Source organism: Erythrolamprus reginae, chromosome 5 (assembly GCF_031021105.1).
Source record: "Erythrolamprus reginae isolate rEryReg1 chromosome 5, rEryReg1.hap1, whole genome shotgun sequence".
Lineage (NCBI taxonomy): Eukaryota > Metazoa > Chordata > Lepidosauria > Squamata > Dipsadidae > Erythrolamprus > Erythrolamprus reginae.
The window spans coordinates 100644472-100663753 of record NC_091954.1 but is presented as its reverse complement, the minus strand read 5'-3'; the positions used below and the strand labels follow the sequence as shown (position 1 = coordinate 100663753).

The window sequence follows — 19282 nt, the reverse complement described above, 5'->3', positions numbered from 1 at the left end:
CTTTGTGTGGCTTTCAATTTTCTTTTTCCTGCCTTCACAGCTGATTTTTACGCCTGCTACCACTGTGGCAGCTGTCCAGTCTGACATTCCTGTTGTGTCCTCATCATCTCCGTTTCCCTGTCAGTCTGCAGCTACTCAGGTGAGGCTGCATGGATTGTGGGGTGTGTGTGCGTGTCTACCTGTAACCCAGAACCTTTGTGAAGGACCTGGGATGCGACTTTCCCCTTTGTGTTCATATGGGAGTTTTTTGTTTTGTTTCGTTTTGGGGATTTTTTTGGTCAAAATATTATTGCATTAGTGCTTTTGTGTGTGCAATCTCTCAAAAAAAGCCAGAGTTTCTAAATGCTAAAAGGACACCACATTCTTGCAAACACACATACAACGCAGTAGTGGCTTCTAAAATCCGTTGCTCTCGGTTCATATGTGCAGAAGCTTCCTGGCGTGTGGGCGGAGCCTCCTGCTGCCGTTGCTCCCGGTTCTGCAACCTTCTGCTGATACAATATCTTCTAGATGCCCATTCTTTTTTGATCTATTATAAATAATTTATAGTATAAAGTTTGTGAATTTGTGTATTCTTGGAAGATAAAAGTATTATTATTTTCTTTACCATGGAAAATAGGATGATCATCTACACAGAACTGATGCATGTAGTCATACTGAACTAGTCCACACTTAGGGAGAAAAACAACTTGGGAAACAATGCACCAATTAGTATGCTTTAACCTTTAACCTTAATTCTTTAAGCGCCCAGTTAATAAATGTATTTACACAGAGACTGGGAACCTAACTGTACCTGTACAGGATTAATTTCTAAAAATGTCCATTGTTATGTAATACTGTCAGCTGAGCATTCAGACTTTATTTAGCATATTTTCCTGGTATAAAATTTAAAGTCATAGTGGTATTGTGGTGACGGAAGAAGTAAGGGCAATCATGAATGTTCAGATTCCTAAATCTTTGACATGCATTTAACAGTAATGAGCTGGACTGCAAATAGTGTGATATAATCATTCAGAATAGTTTCCTTCGGATTCAAGAATTGTGATAGAGCAAGTAGGTTAGGTGTCTTTTACACCTATGTGAAAAACCTCCTCAGTTGCTTTTTTAAAAAAAAGATTGACACAATAGGCCAGTAGTGGCTAATCACCTGTAACGCTTGAGCCATTCTCATGATTCCTATATATTTGTGTCTTTAATCAAAGCAATAAAAATTGACAATAGAGAATTTTGTTCCAATAATCTGACAGTGAAAATGCCTGTACAGTATTCTTGTATTTGGTAAAATCCAGTTATTTATACAAGAAAGAACACAACTTGCAGTGAATTAATTATAACAAACAATAAACAACCCATGTCAGAAAAATAAAGGAATTTATGATTTAGTGACATGGCAAATTTTGCGGAAGTATACATAAAATTCACAAACAAATCACAACAATTGGATTAAAATATATATATTTCTCTATATTTGCTTTAGCACTATTATTATGGATAATTATTATAATTATTTAATAAAACAGCCAAGGGGGGTGGGGAATAAAAACAGAATACAATTTAACAAAGACAAATCAGTATAGCCATGTGGTTTGCCTACATGTAAATACATATATGAAATTTTCCGCAACAGTTCTAGGTCAACAGCAAGAATGACCATATTTCATTAATTTTAGTACAATGGCCTGATACCAATGAAGTGACTACCGTATTTTTCAGAGTATAAGACACAACGGAATATAAGACGCACCTTTGTTTTGGGGGAGGAAAATAGGGGAAAAAATCTGCTTACCAGGTATTCATCTGGCTAGTGTCCTTAGTCTGGTCAGCTTCAGCACATTATTTTATCCCCTGGTTAGGGCTTTAAAAAAAACTTTTTTTCGGAGAGGGTAACAATGAAAGAGCTTGCAAGCCAATAAGTGCTGGGAACATCGTTAGCACCTGGAAAGAAACATTCGGAGCAAGTAGAGCAATGGAAAAAACCCTGCAAAGACTTAGGGCTTGGAAAACATTCTTTGCAGAGAGTAACAATGAAAGAGCTTGCAAGCCATTAAGAGCTGGGAACAGTGTTAGCACCTGGTTAGGGCTGGAAAGAAACATTCGGAGCAAGTAGAGCAATGGAAAAACCCCTGCAAAGACTTAGGACTTGGAAAACATTCTTTGCAGAGAGTAACAATGAAAGAGCTTGCAAGCCATTAAGAGCTGGGAACAAACAAACATTCAGAGCAAGTAGACAATTGGGGGAGGGGGGATTACAAAGACAGGGTTTGGAAAACATTCTTTGCAGAGAGTAACAGTGAAAGAGCTTGCAAGCCAGTAAGAGCTGGGAACATCGTTAGCACCTGGGTAGGACTGGAAAGAAACTTATTCTGAGCAAGTTAGAGCAATGAAAAAAATCCAGCAAAAACTTAGGGCTTGGAAAACATTCTTTGCAGAGAGAAACAATGAAAGAGCCTGCAAGGTAAGAGCTGGGAAGATCGTTAGCAGCTAGTTAGGGCTGGAAAAAAAAAACTACATTCAGAGAATAAGACGCACCCATATTACCAGCCTCTTTTAGGGAGGAAAAAGGTGCATCTTATACTTCGAAAAATATGGTAAATATCAATAAATATAGTAGCATAATTATTTTCATAATGATGTTAAAGTTTAATTAATACACAGTAAAAGTTAGAAATATAAAAAGAGGTTTAGCAAGTGCAATGTCAACATTTATTTATTCATTGGATTTGTATGCCGCCCCTCTCTGGAGACTCGGGGCGGCTAACAGCAATAATAAAGCAGCATATAATAATAATCCAATACTAAAAACAGTTAAAAACCTATTATTATAAAAACCAAACATACATACAGACATACCATGCATAAAATTGTAAAGGCCTAGGGGGAAAGAGTATCTCAATTCCCCCATGCCTGGTGGCAGAGGTGGGTTTTAAGCAGCTTACGAAAGGAAAGGAGGGTGGGGGCAATTCTAATCTCTGGGGGAGTTGGTTCCAGAGGGCCGGGGCCGCCACAGAGAAGACTCTTCCCCTGGGTCCCACCAAGCGACATTGTTTAGTTGACGGGACCCGGAGAAGACCCACTCTGTGGGACCTAACTGGTCGCTGGGATTCGCGCAGCAGAAGAATGTCAACATCCAACTTTGAATTATTTGCTAAAAGTTAGTAATGCAAAGAAGAGGAAAGGAACTCTGATTAGCTCTAATGTAGAAGGATATTTACCTATGTCCTTTAAATCAAAAGATGATGCCATCAGTATACCAACCGCTTCGTTAAAAACGTAGCGTTAGGATTTATTTTTTCACTCTCGTAACTTATTTATAATATCGACATAAAAAATAATAAACAAATTAGTAACAGTTGACATTTGTATTTTTTTATTGGTGATTTTGCCCAGCTTGTGTGTCACAGCCTGTGGAAGCGCTGTCTGTGGAAAATGAGCTGTATTGTTGTTCCATCTTACAATGAAGATGGCACTTTTGCTGGGTGGAAGCAATGAGAGGGAGGTGTTGGTACTTGTCTACATATTAGCAAGCAACCAGTCAAGTAGTCCGCAACGAGGCATATTTCCCACAGCGGCGTCAACCTGTTGTTTCTCGAAATACTTCATTACCTCCTGCAAAATATCACCCACGCTTGCCCCTTTCTTGGCTGCCTTGTCAGCCAGTTGTGGAAGCTTCTTCAGTTCGTCATCGTTCTCATTCATGAAAGTGAGGTTGGGCACCTGGAAGTGAGAAGCAGCCATCCACTGGAGCACAGCCTGGAGTTCCCTATTCTGGGAGCTGCTGTTGCAGCTCTGATTGTTCACGATCACCTCGGAACCGGCAGGCACAAGCGGTTTCCCGACGTTAGTTCGCGGAGGCTTCTGGGACATCATTGAGTCTGGAGTTACCATGCCTTTGTTTCTTGCTGTGATGTATGTGCCTTGCTCGTCGGAGAAATCTTCAACGACAAAATCAGGGCTTTTAGTCATGTACATACAGAGCTTCATCACAGATTCCATCAGCTGATCAATGAATTTCTTATTTATCTGCTCCATATTTTCACAATCCACATCTGAACTATTCTGTTTGTATGAGGGCTTCCTACTAGATCTATCGTCATACGAGTTTGCCTTGGCATTCTTGCTTATTTCACACTCATCTACATTGAAACCAGCCTCTTGTAAGACCTTCTGGATGATTGACAGAAGGGCGCTTTGTATTTCCCCTCTCTGGTATTCTTGCTGCTGTGGATCAGTCCTGGAATTAGAACTGTGAGTTGTTTTAGAACCGTGTTTGCCTCCCTTTTCATAAAATCCAAATGAAGATGTATTTGATGTATTTGATGTATCGCAAACAGGCTCTTTGTACTGAGTTAAGAGATGTTGCTGAATCAACATTAAAGCTGTCAAAATGAGGTCTTTGGCTAGGAACTCGGTGGTAGAGCTACTTTTCTCTGGCCTCTTATCATGACATCCCCTCTCTGTACCTCTGCCTCCTGACCTTGATCTCAACATGCTAATCCCATCCTTAATTATTGTTTCACCTACTTTCTGGGTGGATGACTGTCCTTCTTGCCTTCCTCTTTCCCTCATGTGGACCCCACCCTTCAAAGATGCAAAGTGCATGTTTGGAGAATTGGGGTCCAGCGAGCATCCTGTTTTCAATAAAGAGTATACAAGACTATGCCCTCTGTCCTTATTATCCGACATCAAAGCGTTATACATTCTTAATACCATTGCTTCTAAAATCTCGGTCGACTTCTGGGTTCCCGCGTTGAAGAGGTTTTTCTTCACCATCGTAACAAAATCCGAGTCGGTCATGAGGACCCCGGTGACGTTATGCAGGTTTTTCATGGTAGAGTCAATTAAATCCGATATGACATCCTTTGTGTGCTTGAGAAACACTCTCTTCAGAATCACACAGGCTGGGAGTGGTGGCCTTTTGTGTATCTTGGTGGCGTTCACAAATGAAAACGTCATATCCTTAGCGTTTTTGTTTGCATATACCATCAGCCCTTTGTTAAAGGAACCAGTACTACCGTCATTGCAAGATGTCTGCTTTCTTGGATGTATCAAGTGGGCATGGGTTGGTCTGCATTCGTCTTCTGGGGATGATTCACTTTGGTTGGAGCATAACTCACCATAAAAGAGCGATGTTTTCTTGGGGAGCCCTTTCACCTCCTCTTTCTTTTCTTTATCCTGTGCATTTTCCATCACCTCGTTCACCATCTTGGATGCAACCTTACTTACCGAACCAGAGGGATTAAGAGCTTTCCCGTCTTTAGAAGCGTAAATGGCCTGGCGTATACATTTACTGGCGGCGTCTTCTAAATTTTCAGAGATCTCCTTGCTTGCCATCTGCATAACCAAAGTACAGAGCTTTTGGACAGTGCATGCTACTTCGTCTGATGGTGTTTTTTGACCTTCGGAAGCTTTGAAAGCCGTGTTGTTGTTATTCTGGGACATCTTGAAAGCCGTGTTGTTGTTATTCTGGGACATCTTGTCCGCTGCCGATGGCTTTTGTGCAGCAGCAGGGGCAGCAGCAGCAGGCGAAGGGGTCAGTGCATGCTGAAATCCACATGCATATTTTTGCAGGTCATCAAAAAGCCAGGACACAACGTTAAGCTCTTCGGTGGAACCTTGTTTGAACAGACAAACTGCTCCTTCTGTCTTAGACTGTTCTGGCGTGTCACTGTCCTTGATGACTATGACCTCTTTGTCCTGCATTTTCCCCAGATCAAGTCCGGTGGCAGATTCTCCGCTTTTAGATTGGCCAGCAGCATCTTTATCTGTCTCTTCTGTTTGCTTAATGTTCAGGCTGGAAACATCGACAAAACAAATCACTTTGCGTTCCTGGTCCTTTCCTCCCCCAGGATTATAGAGATCGACCTTACACACACCTGCTTGGCTGTGTAACCAGTCAACTTCCTGAGACATCTTCTGAGGCTTGGAAGTGGAAGTGTACCTAAGACTATAAGGTTGTTCCTTATCAGCTGAAGTGCTTTGATGACCCTGCCAGACCGAAGATGTTGCCTCCTCTCTCAACTTTCCATGCTCTTCTGCTGCCAGATGTCATTTTCACTTGTGTGCACACATAGTTTCTATGGCAGCAGTGACATCACAAAGAGGCATCTTATCATCCTCTGATAATATATATTTCAGCTACTCTTTCTCATTCACCCACTCGGGTCATGGGGAATTTGTCTCGATTGGGAAAAAGTACTCTTGCATTCCAGGGGTGGGTTCTAATTTACGGCAATAAAGAACGGCAATAAAGCAGCCACTCAGGAACAGCCACAATCAAAGTTCCAATGGCAGCCCCTGTCAATCAACAGGGAATAACAACCACGCACACCAAGACAACTAGACACAAGAATGAACTCAATCTGTATAGTCTGGAGCAGTGTTTCCCAACCTTGGCAACTTGAAGATATCTGGACTTCAACTCCCAGAATCCCCCAGCCAGCGAATGCTGGCTGGGGGATTCTGGGAGTTGAAGTCCAGATATCTTCAAGTTGCCAAGGTTGGGAAACATTGGTCTGGAGGACAGAAGGAAAAGGGGGGACGTGATCGAAACATTTAAATATGTTAAAGGGTTAAATAAGGTCCAGGAGGGAAGTGTTTTTAATAGGAAAGTGAACAAGGGGACACAATCTGAAGTTAGTTGGGGGAAAGATCAAAAGCAACGTGAGAAAATATTATTTTACTGAAAGAGTAGTAGATCCTTGGAACAAACTTCCAGCAGACGTGGTAGATAAATCCATAGGAACTGAATTTAAACATGCCTGGGATAAACATATATCCATCCTAAGATAAAATACAGAAAATAGTATAAGGGCAGACTAGGTGGACCATGAGGTCTTTTTCTGCCGTCAGTTTTCTATGTTTCTATGTTTCTAAGAACAGTTTTTCCCCGAACGCCATCACTCTACTAAACAAATAATTCCCTCAACACTGTCAAACTTTTTACTAAGTCTGCACTTCTGTTTCTACTAGTTTTTTCTCATTCTTATCATCCTTTTCCTCCCACTTAGGACTGTATGACTGTAACTTGTTACTTGTATCCTAAGATTTTTATTAATATTGATTGTTTCCTCATAGCTTATTTGACCCCTATGACAATCATTAAGTGTTGTACCTCATGATTTTCGACAAATCTATACAGTGATACCTCGTCTTACAAACCCCTCGTCATACAAACTTTTCGAGATACAAACCCGGGGTTTAAGATTTTTTTGCTTCTTCTTCCAAAGTATTTTCACCTTACAAACCCAAGCCGCCACCACTGGATGCCCCGCCTCCAGACTTCTGTTGCCAGTGAAGCACCTGTTTTTGCACTGCTGGGATTCCCCTGAGGCTCCCCTCCATAGGAAAACCCACCTCCGGACTTCTGTGTTTTTACGATGCTGCAGGGGAATCCCAGCAGTGCAAAAACAGGTGTTTCGCTGGCAACGGAAGTCCAGAGGTGGGGCTTCCCAGTGATGGGAGCCTCAGCGAAATTGCAGCAGCACAAAATCACGGAAGTCTGGAGGTGGGGTTTCGAGGACTTCTGTGTTTTTGCGATGCTGCAATTTCGCTGAGGCTCCCCTTGCTGGGAAACCCCACCTCCGGACTTCCGTTGCCAGCGAAGCACCCGTTTTTGAGCTGCTGGGATTCCCCTGCTGGGATTCCCCTGCAGCATCCCAAAAACACGGAAGTCCAGAGGTGGGGTTTCCCATGGAGAGCAGCCTCAGGGGAATCCCAGCAGCGCAAAAACGGGTGCTTCGGCTGGCAAAAGGGGTGAGGTTTGGGCTTGCACGCATTAATCGCTTTTCCATTGATTCCTATGGGAAACATTGTTTCGTCTTACAAACCTTTCACCTTACAAACCTCGTCCCGGAACCAATTAAGTTTGTAAGACGAGGTATCACTGTATTTTCTTTTATGTACACTGAAAGCATATTTACCAAGACAAATTCCTTGTGTGTCCAATCACATTTGGCCAATAAAGAATTCTATTCTATTCTATTCTGTTGTATTACAGCCACAGAGGTGGGGAAAGAAAAGATTCAATTCAATTCAATTTATTAGATTTGTATGCCGCCCTTCTCCGAAAACTCGGGGAGGCTCACAGAATAAGTATAAAAACAAAGCATATAAAACAAATCTAATATATTTATAAGGTACAACTAAAAAGCCAATATAACACTCAGTCAGACAGTCCAATCACAGTTGTGTGAGATTCCCAGCATCTGACTCAACTAAGATGCAAAGGGGCAATATTATTATTATTATTATTATTATTATTATTATTATTATTATTATTATTATTATTATTATTTATTGGATTTGTATGCTTGGGGCGGCTAACAGCAATAATATGCAAAGGCAGATTCAATTATCTCTCTCTCTCTTTCTCTCTCTCTCTCTCTCTCTCTCTCTCTGTTACTGTAGAAAAATGACTGAGTTCTGCAACTATGGTACTTATTAAATAATACTATGAGTTGCTGTTTATTTAAGGAGTAGACATGAATTTATTTTTTTTAAAAACCCACCAAAATAAACAGAGCACTGAAAGTTCAGAGGAAAGAAAGATAGATGGTCTGAGAAGTAAAACTCAGCATGGAAAGTAGTTCTTTTTCTCCAATATAACATTATAAATTTGAGATCCGATGCTGTTTGAAGTTTCTTTTAGGTTAAGTGCTGTTGGCATTTCAAAAAATATCACATACCAGGAAATGAGTCTCATAGAATTTGGAAGTTTGGGGTATGGAACTTTCATGAGATCAAGAAACACAGCTTTTGATGACATGGTAGAGAACAGATTTTAAAAAGAGCAATGCCGAAATGAATAGAGAAAGAGAATTAGCAGAGCAAAAGAAAAAAGAAAAGAAATATTCATGTTACTTAAAATTTTAATGGGTGCACACTTATGGTTCTCCCAATTTTCTTGCATCTCAATTGACTAAAACAAATTAAAACTATGAACAGAAAAATACAACTTTAGGATGACAGGATGAGCTAATCCATTTCAACCAGATGTGCTTCACAGTTGTTTTGGGGATGAAATGAATTCCCATGGAAGCAATTTTGTACATTTGGAAAAAAATATAGGAAATCTAACAAATCAATAATTAATGTGGAAGATTTAATTTAAGCTTCTTATTCTCACTGAAGAAATTCACAGTAGCATACATACCAATTAGAAACATAGAAGTCTGACGGCAGAAAAAGACCTCCTGGTCCATCTAGTCTGCCCTTATACTATTTTCTGTATTTTATCTTAGGATGGATATATGTTTATCCCAGGCATGTTTAAATTCAGTTACTGTGGATTTATCTACCACATCTTTCTACAGCAAAAATTGGTGCTAATAAATTGTTTTAGCTTGACTTCCTTCTGTGTGTTATTATATTTTCTGAAGCTAGCACAAAGAATAGCATTTCGTACTGGCAGAGAATACATAAGCTTTATACATCTGATTGTGTGAAATTTGGGGACAGAATGTATGGAATCTAATAAAAGTTGCATATAATTTATTTGCTCAATCAAATCTCTCTAGTCTTCCAGTTACAATCCCCTTCAGCTTTAATTTAAATTTAAATATTGTAATGGTCTTGTGGTTTCATATTTTAAACAAAGCTTCTTTCTTAATTGTTTCCCTTTCTCTTGTGCTTTAAGTGTATAATATCCCATCCATTCTGTGTATTGATGATTGTCCACTGAGGTGATGCAGGTTATGCCTTATCTATTAATTATTTAAAAATTAGATCTGTCAATCTATCTAACATTTTTGCAACTTAGTAGTAATAGTTTATTTACTTTATTTATTTATTTATTTATTTACTTATTTATTTATTCATTCATTCATTTATTGTTAGAGTTGGAAGGGACCATGCGGGTCATCAAGTCCAACCCCCTGCCTAAGCAGGAACCCTATAGCATCCTAGCCAAATGGCAGTCCAATTTCCTCTTAAAAATGTCCAGAGTATTGGAGTTCACAACGTCCGCTGGTAGGTTATTCCACTGGTTGATCGTCCTGACCGTCAGGAAGTTCTTCCTTATTTCCAGGTTGAATCTCTCCTTGGTCAGCTTCCAGCCGTTGTTCCTCGTCCGGCCCTCTGGTGCCCTGGAGAATAAAGTGATCCCCTCCTCTCTGTGGCAACCCCTCGTATACCTGTAGACTGTTATCATGTCCGCTCTGGCCCTCCTTTTCTCTAGGCTATCCATGCCCACTTCCCGCAGTCTCTCTTTGTAAGTCTTGGTTTCTAGACCCCTGATCATTTTGGTTGCTCTTTTCTGCACCTTCTCCAGAGTTTCAATGTCATTTTTGAAGTGTGGTGACCAGAACTGAACACAGTACTCCAGGTGTGGTCTGACCAGGGCATAGTAGAGTGGTATTAAGACTTCCCTGGTCTTGAAGTGTATTCCCCTGTTGATGCAGCTGATTGGCTTTTTTGGCTGATGCTGCACATTGTTGGCTCATGTTTAGTTGATTATCCACCAAGACTCCAAGATCTCTTTCGCCGTCGCTACTGCTGATTTTGCAGGAGATGATAGAAATATTTCAAAAATAAAATTTCATGATTTAAAATACATACCCTTCTACTCAAAACATTATCCTCACCTTTCAATAGATTTCTGCTATCTTCTAAATATACAATATCATTAGTTTAGCCCAAAAGTACTTTTTTCAAGAGAGAACTGGACTTTTCTGTTTTGCTTCTAATCCAGGAAGCTTCTTCAGCTCTGACTGGATGGTGGAGGTGTAAAACTGGAACAGTCAAAGGAGATAGACATCCAAGTACAGTGGTTCCTCTACTTAAGAACATCTCTACTTAAGAACTTTTCTAGATAATGTTCTGTCTGGGTGCCCCCAGACTTCAGCACCAACTGGAAAAAACAGCCAGACACGCTGGTAGAAACAAAAGCACTTTATACTTTGAAAATAAACACAGAGGAAAACCTGTTCTTCCCCACAGGCAGGCTATGAGCCTTCACAGCAGACCTCTTGCTGGCACACCCACCTTTTCCCCTCAAGGTTTCAGTATTCAAAGTCACAAGCCAGAATTCCAAGACGCCAAAGATCACAGCCAGGTCTCACGACTCCCAAAGATAATTCTCCACAAACCAGGAAGGGTGGGTCTGCCTTTTCAGCCTTTCCGGAGAGCACCACACCCAAACCCAGCTGTTGCCCATTCAGTGCTTAAAGTACCTGGCTAATTGTCCCCTTCGTTGGGTTGCCCTTCTCTGCCGGAAATCTATTATTCCTTGTGCCTGGTCATCTAAAGAATCCAGGCTGCTTGCTGGGGAGAGCTCCCCCTCGGGCTGAGATTCCTCCTCCTCGTCTGCCTGAACCTCCTCCTCCTCTCCCTCCTGTTCCTCATCCTCCCCCCCTGAGCAGAGAGCCGGCAGAGGGTCAGCCGTTCCCTGTTCCTCATCCTCCCCCTCTGAGCAGAGAGCCGGCAGAGGGTCAGCCGTTCCCTGAGGGGCCTCAGACGGAATCACAACAGATAAGAACCGGGTGTTCAGGAAATTTGAGAGCGGCACGAAGGCCCGGCCAGTTTCCTGCCATTCCCCCTTTAATCCGGGCCATCTCGGGCTTTTCTGGGCTGCCAGAGGAGCCTTTCGGTGGTGTTTAGGAAGCTTTGGCAGTCCAGAGTGAACAAAGCATTTTCCTTTCTCTGGGCGCTTGGAGAGGAAGTAAACCTCTGCCAGCAGCCAGAGAAAAAAAATGCTTCCTTCGCTCTGGGGAGCAACTGTCCTCCTCCTCTTCTTCTTCCTCCTCCTCCTCCTCCCACCCAAATTCCGAGCTTCTATTTCTTTCCTAACGGGTTTGCATGCATTATTTCCTTTTATATTGATTCCTATGGGGAAAATTGCTTCTACTTACAAACTTTTCTACTTAAGAATCTGGTCATGCAACGAATTAAGTTCTTAAGTAGATATTTTCATTTAAGACCAAGACACCGTTTTGCCCATGTTCATCCAACACAACCCCTAGATATATTTTATAAGCAGAACCAGAAAAGAACTTTTGGCTTGTCAAATTGTGCTTTTAAGATAAACAACAACAACAAAAAGTGTCCCAAATAAAAGTGTGTATAAAAGAAAAGAGGGAGACACTCGCGAGTTTTTCTCATTGTTTGTCTTGAAAAGTTTGCATGGGACTCCCTTTGAAAAGTGTTCGGAAACTTCAGATCGTGCAGAATGCAGCTGCGAGAGCAATCATGGGCTTCCCAAGGTATGCCCATGTCACACCAACACTCCGCAGTCTGCATTGGTTGCCGATCAGTTTCCGGTCACAATTCAAAGTGTTGGTTATGACCTATAAAGCCCTTCATGGCATCGGACCAGAATATCTACGGGACCGCCTTTTGCCGCATGAATCCTAGCGACCAGTTAGGTCCCACAGAGTTGGCCTTCTCCGGGTCCTGTCGACGAAACAATGTCGTTTGGCGGGACCCAGGGGAAGAGCCTTCTCTGTGGCGGCCCCAACCCTCTGGAATCACCTCCCCCCAGAGATCAGAATTGCCTCCACCTTCCTTGCCTTTTGTAAGCTCCTTAAAACCCACCTCTGTCGTCAGGCATGGGGGAATTGAGATATTCATTCCCCACAGGCCTATACAATTTATACATGGTATATTTGTGTGTATGTTTGGTTTTTAATAAGGGTTTTTAGTTATTTTAAATATTAGATTTGTTATATGTTGTTTTATTACTGTTGTTAGCCGCCCCGAGTCTACGGAGAGGGGTGGCATACAAATCTAATAGATAGATAGATAGATAGATAGATAGATAGATAGATAGATAGATAGATAGATAGATAGATAGATAGATAGATAGGGGTTTTAGAATACAACTTAAGTTAGACTTCTGTGTGTTTTTAGTATTGAGGTTTTTAAAGAGTATTTTAATATTCTTCATGTTTTGTATTTGTTTACTGTGAGCTGCCCTGAATCCCAAAAGGGTGGCATAGAAAGCTGATTAATAAATAAGGAAAGTTTCAAAATGGGACAAAATTCGCTTAACAAACATCTCATCTTAACCACATAAATTTTGACTCCCTTGTGGAGTCAAGGATTTCTCTGTATAGTAATCCAGGTTCAAAGTTTCCGGACAGGTAGTTCTGCAGCCAACAGTTTGATGCCTTTGGAGAAATGTTTAGCTGTTATTACCTAGATAATATGGTAGTGCTACAAAATTATTCTCACTGTTAGGAAGCTATTTTCTTACATTCAATCTGCTTTTCTTTAGCTTTCTGTGTCCTGCTCCCTGGGATAAAAGGAAACTGGTGGTTTTGTTCTATTCTTCATTCTGCCAGGTTCTTTAAGTATACCAAAAGATGCTTCTATAATTGCAAAATCACTAAAACCAATGTTGTTATAAACTCTTGGTCTTTCCTGACATTTCGAGGGCTTTCCTATATAAATGTTGAGATGCATTATGACAAATGCTTAAGACAAATCAGTTGGCCGTATTGGATGATTTTACAGGACAGAAGCACTTTTCCTGTCCTGCTAAGTGTTAAACTCTTCCAGCTGGTAAAGTTTTTTGTGTTTTCTCTTCCCTAAAAAAAATAATTAGGGTGTAGGTCCACTGTTAATTGTACTAACCCAAATGCAAATTTTGTGCTAAGCTAAAAACAGCATTCAAATTACTATCTTCCGATTTAGCGTTATGACAATTTAGCGTCCCAGCACATGGTAGCTATTCATGGAATCTTAATTTAACTCATATTGTTATTGCTGAGTTCCATAAATGATAGGTGCCCACCAGCTTAGTGTTACATGCTAAATGTCTCTAAAATGGGGTTGGGTAGTTTTCAGATCATATGACTAAATTTATAGTCCACTAATCCCGATTCAGAGTACACCGGTGGAGAAATCCCATTTTTTTTACTATCAGTTTTGTGGGTGTGGCTTGGTGGGCATTGTGTGCCTTGGTGGGCGTGGCAGGGGAAGGATACTGCAAAATTCCCATTCCGTCCCCACTCCTGGTAGAAAGCTATTGCAAAAGCTGACTATGGGGCCAGCCAGATGTAGTATTTGCCGGTTCTCCAAACTACTCAATATTTCCGCTACTGGTTCTCTGAACTCAAAATTTCCGCTACTGGTTCTCCAGAACCTGTTAGAACCTGCTGGGTTTCACCCCTGGAGTATACAGTATTGTATAAACCTAGCCATCATCCTTATTTTACCTGGTAAGCCTGTAGTGGAATCTAATTGATTTTATTTACACTTGAAACTAAAGTTTAAAAGCAGGATCCCATGATGGATGGAAGCAAGGTCGATGATTTTCACGATGAGAAGGTTCCATTCTCTTTCTTCTTCTTCTTCTTCTTCTTCTCCTCCTCCTCCTCCTCCTCCTCCTCCTCCTCCTCCTCCTCCTCCTCCTCCTCCTCCTCCTCCTCCTTCTCAGATTGTTCATGATTGAGAACATTTCTTACTACCTAATTTGTATTTGTTAATGAGCAAATAACCTCTGTGATTAAATGAAAGGTATGTGGCAGGGTATTATGATTCTATCTTTTCCATTGTAGCCTGGTTCAGCCAAACTATTTGCTTCTGGTTAAAGAGGAGAATAATTTTCCCCTAAATATTGGAATGAACAGCTCACCTAGTGGTTTGTTATATTCTTAAGCAACTGGCGGTGTGGGGTGAAGGAAATGCAATAGGATTTGGTTCCAGCCTGTTTCCGCTGGATGGCCTGAAATCAGAATGGAGTCAAATGCCTAAATCTTGTCCCCAATGAAAGTGTTTGGAAATAAACGCTTTAAAAGCCACAATGGCTTGTTTGGCTATCCTATGCCTATTTTAGACCAGTGCAAGTCCTATTTTAGATGAGTGCAAGTTACTGAAACAAATATTTTTTTTAAAAGAAAAAAGCTATTGGGAGGAAATGAAAGATCACCCATCAATTTGGAACCTAAGAATGAGCTGCTCTATCTCCCTACACTTCAACACAAATCTGTTAAATGATTGGCACCATTATTATATTGATTGAGTGCTGTGGTGGAGATAGGGATACTTCCAAATGTTTTCTGATTGAAACCATTAAAGCATCAAAAATCTATTATGGATTTATCTCGACATGCCATGATCTGTTTTTATGCCCTCTGTAATAGCAGCAAGTTTTCTGCCGCCCATTGTTTTGAGTTGGAAAGGGTTGTATAACCACAACTATTGTTAGGAAAAATCACATTCCAAATTATATGCCAGGGCTAAGTGGCATTTCAATCAGTGTATTGTGAGAGATGCGAAGAAAAAAAATTAGGGGAACTTGTAGCAAAATATATCGGAGTAATCGCTTAAGCTGCATAAAAAAATATGCATACTGCGAAAATATGCCTTCTTACACTAATGCAGATTTTCAAACTTTGTAAAAAAAGTTTGCCAAAATGTAAATTGAATCTAATACCATTTGAATCCCTTTAGTATTAGCACCTGGTTGATTTATGAGCTCACACCTCTCTCCCTCCCCCCCAAAACCCTTTGTTCTTTGCTTTTTCTCATTTGTTTTCAATACCCTTTTATGGGGATGGGGTAGAAATCTGAACGGCCATAACCATGCCGCACCTCTTTTCTTTTTTTTTGCATAGTTTATTTATTGTGCTTTTTTTCAATCCTTGGAATAGGATGGTAAAGCTAACTGGGCCTTGGCTATCTGTAACGGTTTGTTTGAAGTGATCAATAAACAGCCTGTCTCCCCCCTCACTTTTTTTATTCTTTTTTTTATTGATGAGCTTGCCCAGCTACCCTGCTTCAATTCAGTTCGTTATTGCTTGCAGTCGGGTTGCAATGGTGGTGTCTGGGGCGCCAGGAAAGAGTGGTTTAGGCGCCTACGCTGGGGACATGAGAGTAACATGAGAGGGAAGAGTTGGTTCTTACAGGTTAGCAAGCAGCCATTCGACCAGTCCACATTGAGGCCTGCATCCTGACATGGCATCCACCTGTTGTTTCTCGTAATATTTCATTACTTCCTGAACAATATCTCCCACGCTGTAGCCTTTCTTGACTGCTTTATCAGCCAGCTGTGGAAGTCTGTTTAGTTCTCCATTGTTCTCGCTCATGAAGGTCAGGTTTGGCACGTTGAATTGGGAAGCAACCAACCACTGGAGCACAGCTTGCAGTTCTCTGTTTTGTGTACTGTTGTTGCAGTTCTGGTTGTTCACGATCACCTCGGATCCCATACCGACTAATGGTCTCCCGTTGCATCTTGGGTCTTGTTCGTTGCCTTTAGCCATCAACATGCACAACTTCATCACAGATTCCACCAGCTGGTCAATAAATTGTCTGTTGATCTGTTCCATGTTGTCGTACATTTCAGGGCATCCGTTTGATTTCGGTAAGGCCCTTTGTGGTCTGCTCTCAGCAAAAGAAGGTTGTTTGTAGCCTTTGTCAAAACTCTCGTCACAGCAGCCAGCTTCTCTGAGTACTTTCTGGATGATTGACAAAAGGATGCTTGAGATATCACATTTTTGTGATTCAAGGCTATCCTGCCTTCCTCCACTTGGTCTTCCACCACCATATTTGCCACCAGTTCTGTCATGGACATAGCCAAACGATGATGTAGTTGACTCCCGGCATCCCTGGTCTTTGTTTTTCTCTAATAGATGTTGCTGTATTAACATTAATGCTGTTACGATAAGGTCTTTAGCATACACATCCATTGAACAGTGCTTATTATCTGAACCCTTGCTTCCGGATGGAAGAGGTCTCATCTGTCCATTGCCTCCTCTTCCCCCACCTAGAGCGCCATGCATCTCACCCTTAAGTGTTGCGAACTGCATTCCTTGAGATCTGGAGTCGCAATGAGTACCAGCTTTCAATGCCGCAAAGGCTAAGCTTTGGGATTTCTTATCGTCCCCTGAAAGTGCTTTGAATAAGCGTTTCACCATGGCTTCCAGGATCTCCGTGGATTTCTGGGTACCAGCGTTGAAGAGGTTCTTCTTCACAGTGCAGATGAAATCCGAATCGGTCATGAGCACTCCCGTCACGTTGTGTAGGTTTTTCATGGTGGAATCGATTAAGTCAGATATGACATCTCTGGTGTGCTTGAGGAGCACTTTCTTTAACACCACACATGCTGGTGGAGGATGCTTTCCCTTCTGGACTTTCATGGTTTTCATGAACGAGAACATCATATCGGAAGCCACTTGGTTTGCGTACACCATCAGTCCCTTGCTACAAGAACCGTCATCTTGTGCCGATTGTTTCCTTTCCAACATTTGTCTGTCTGATGATCCCTGGTTGTAGCCATTCTGCTTGCTCTGGTTAGACATCTCCCCGTAAAAGAGGGAGGTCTTTCTGGGGTCATCCTGCTGCTGAGAAGGTTTGGGAGACAGCTTGGCATAGTCCTCCCCATTCTTGCCGTTAGATCCTCTGATGGACTGACGAATGCATCTTCCACTGCTTTCAAGTTTATCCTTCATTTCCTTGTGGGCCATTTGAACCACTAAGGAACAAAGCTTGTTAACGTAATATGAAAGGTCATCTCCTCTCTGGCCGTTACAGCCTCTGAAAGACGTGTCGCTTCCTTGGGACATCTTTTCGATTGCAGGCGATTCGTAAGCTGATTTACGAGGGCCTGAGGGCCTTAGTGCATGCTGGAATCCAATTGCGTATTTCTGAAGGTCGTTGCTGAGCCAGCTCACAACGTTAAGTTCTTCAGATGAGCCTTGTTTGAATAGGCAGACCGCTCCTTCGGTATTTCTGTGCCGATTGTGTTCGTTGTCCTTAATTACAATGACTTCTTTTTCTTCAAGATTACTTAGGTCAAGGCAAGGGTCAGCGGCACTTCTTTTACGTCTGTCTCTATCCTTTATGTTAAGCTTAGCAACATCAACAAAACAGATAACTTTACGGTCTTGATCCCTTTCTGCTTCAGGGCTGTATAGGTCTACTTTGCAAAGGCCAGATTGACTGTGTAGCCAGTCAATCTCATGAGCCATACTATTTTAACGGAACCAGTATTGAAACCCGGGTCATTGACCGCTCTTCTCTTAGTTTTTCTTGATCTTGACTCTGCCCCACTCAAGATGTTGCCTCCTCTCTTAGCTTTCCATGCTCTTGTGCTGACCGGTAGCATATTGGTTTGTGTGCACAGATTGTTTCTATGACAGCAGTGACATCATAAAGCAGTAATAGCATCCAGCAGACCAATCATCCCTTGGTCATGGTTAAGCTCCCATTGTTTTGCAGTTCCCATTGCCCCAACCTGAACTAAAGTAAAACCAACATATTCAAATCATCTTGTGAAGGATATGGGATTCACATGAAAATTTTTGCTGCTTAAATAAACCAATGTTTTGAACGCTATCAACAAATCACATTGATCCAAAAGTCATTTTGTTTCCCCCAACATTTATATTTTATTACATTTCATGAAACTTGATAATACTGCTTGATTTGAATATGTTTGAAAAGTGAAGCATAATCTTTGACTCCGAGTCTGGCATATAAATCCAATTAATAAATAAAATCTCTCCAGGACACCTTATTTTGTCCACTAAACCTTCCTTATTTTAAAAATCAGCTCACTTATTCCTGAATCACTTTTTGTTATAGTATTACAGCCTTCATTTTATCTTTGTTTTTGTATGATTCATATTTGCAGTTTTTTCATATCTTGGCTTGCCTTTGTATATTATATAATCCAGAAATAAATGGTATGTAAAACGAATGAAAAAAATGCCTAAGATGGATGGAGTTCTTTAAAAAAAAGACAAAGAATATGATAATAAAATGTGACTATCACAATAAATCATCAGAATAACAGCCAATATATTGTTACACAGAATGAGCGACAATATAAAGGCAATTACAGGAGTTAATAAGAGAGGCCAAACATCAAGGAATTGTATATACAGGCCATTCGGATTTGTAAAAATTGTGTTAATTTAAAAAAACTGAAAACTTGGTATCAGTTAAGGTGCTCAAAACAACAATTGGTTTCTTCAATTATGATGCAACGATGGTTGTGAGTCAGCATGAATATGTCAAAAACTCAACTTATTTCATTTTTTTGATCCAGTACAAATTGTGGAGGATGCTAAATAGAATATATTTTGACATCTGATATGTAATAGTTTTATTACAATCTGATTAGCAATTAATTAAATAGGATTTGGATATTATGTCTAATCATTGGATCAGACTTAGTATTTGAAAAATGGTACTCAAAGTTTTTATCAATTATTTCTAATCGAACTGAAGTTCCATATCAAATGGAGACAATGTAGTTGGACTGTAGGGGCAGCGTTCCTCACTATTTTAATTAAAGATTTGGACAAAGAGGTAAAAAAAAGAATAGCTTATCATACTTGTA

The 19282-nt window shown here is 40.9% G+C and overlaps 2 protein-coding genes and 1 pseudogene across 10 annotated transcripts in view; 1 reads left to right on the top strand and 2 right to left on the bottom strand.

Annotated features, from left to right (window-relative positions):
- PHC3 (polyhomeotic homolog 3) overlaps positions 1 to 19282 on the top strand; it is a 70098-nt gene that overhangs the window by 21392 nt on the left and 29424 nt on the right. For 6 of the 9 annotated variants that reach the window (XR_011559243.1, XM_070753613.1, XM_070753611.1 and 3 more), the window contains one exon: positions 41 to 139. The exons of the other annotated variants lie outside the window; for them this stretch is intronic. Coding sequence is in view for 5 of the 6 variants with exons in the window: in XM_070753613.1 (XP_070609714.1) it covers positions 41 to 139 (99 nt within the window). In the remaining variant the exon portion in view is untranslated. The remainder of the gene's footprint in view (positions 1 to 40; positions 140 to 19282) is intronic. 9 annotated transcript variants of the gene reach the window in all.
- Positions 3511 to 5910, bottom strand: LOC139168156 (A-kinase anchor protein 4 pseudogene; annotated as a pseudogene).
- Positions 15818 to 17906, bottom strand: LOC139168157 (A-kinase anchor protein 4-like). The gene has a single exon (XM_070753617.1). It carries the CDS (start codon positions 17904 to 17906, stop codon positions 15840 to 15842), a length of 2067 nt encoding a protein of 688 aa, XP_070609718.1. The 3' UTR covers positions 15818 to 15839.

Bases quoted from the DNA above. Each gene is read 5' to 3' on its own strand.
- LOC139168157 (XM_070753617.1), bottom strand. From the start codon at position 17,906: ATGGCTCATGAGATTGACTGGCTACACAGTCAATCTGGCCTTTGCAAA.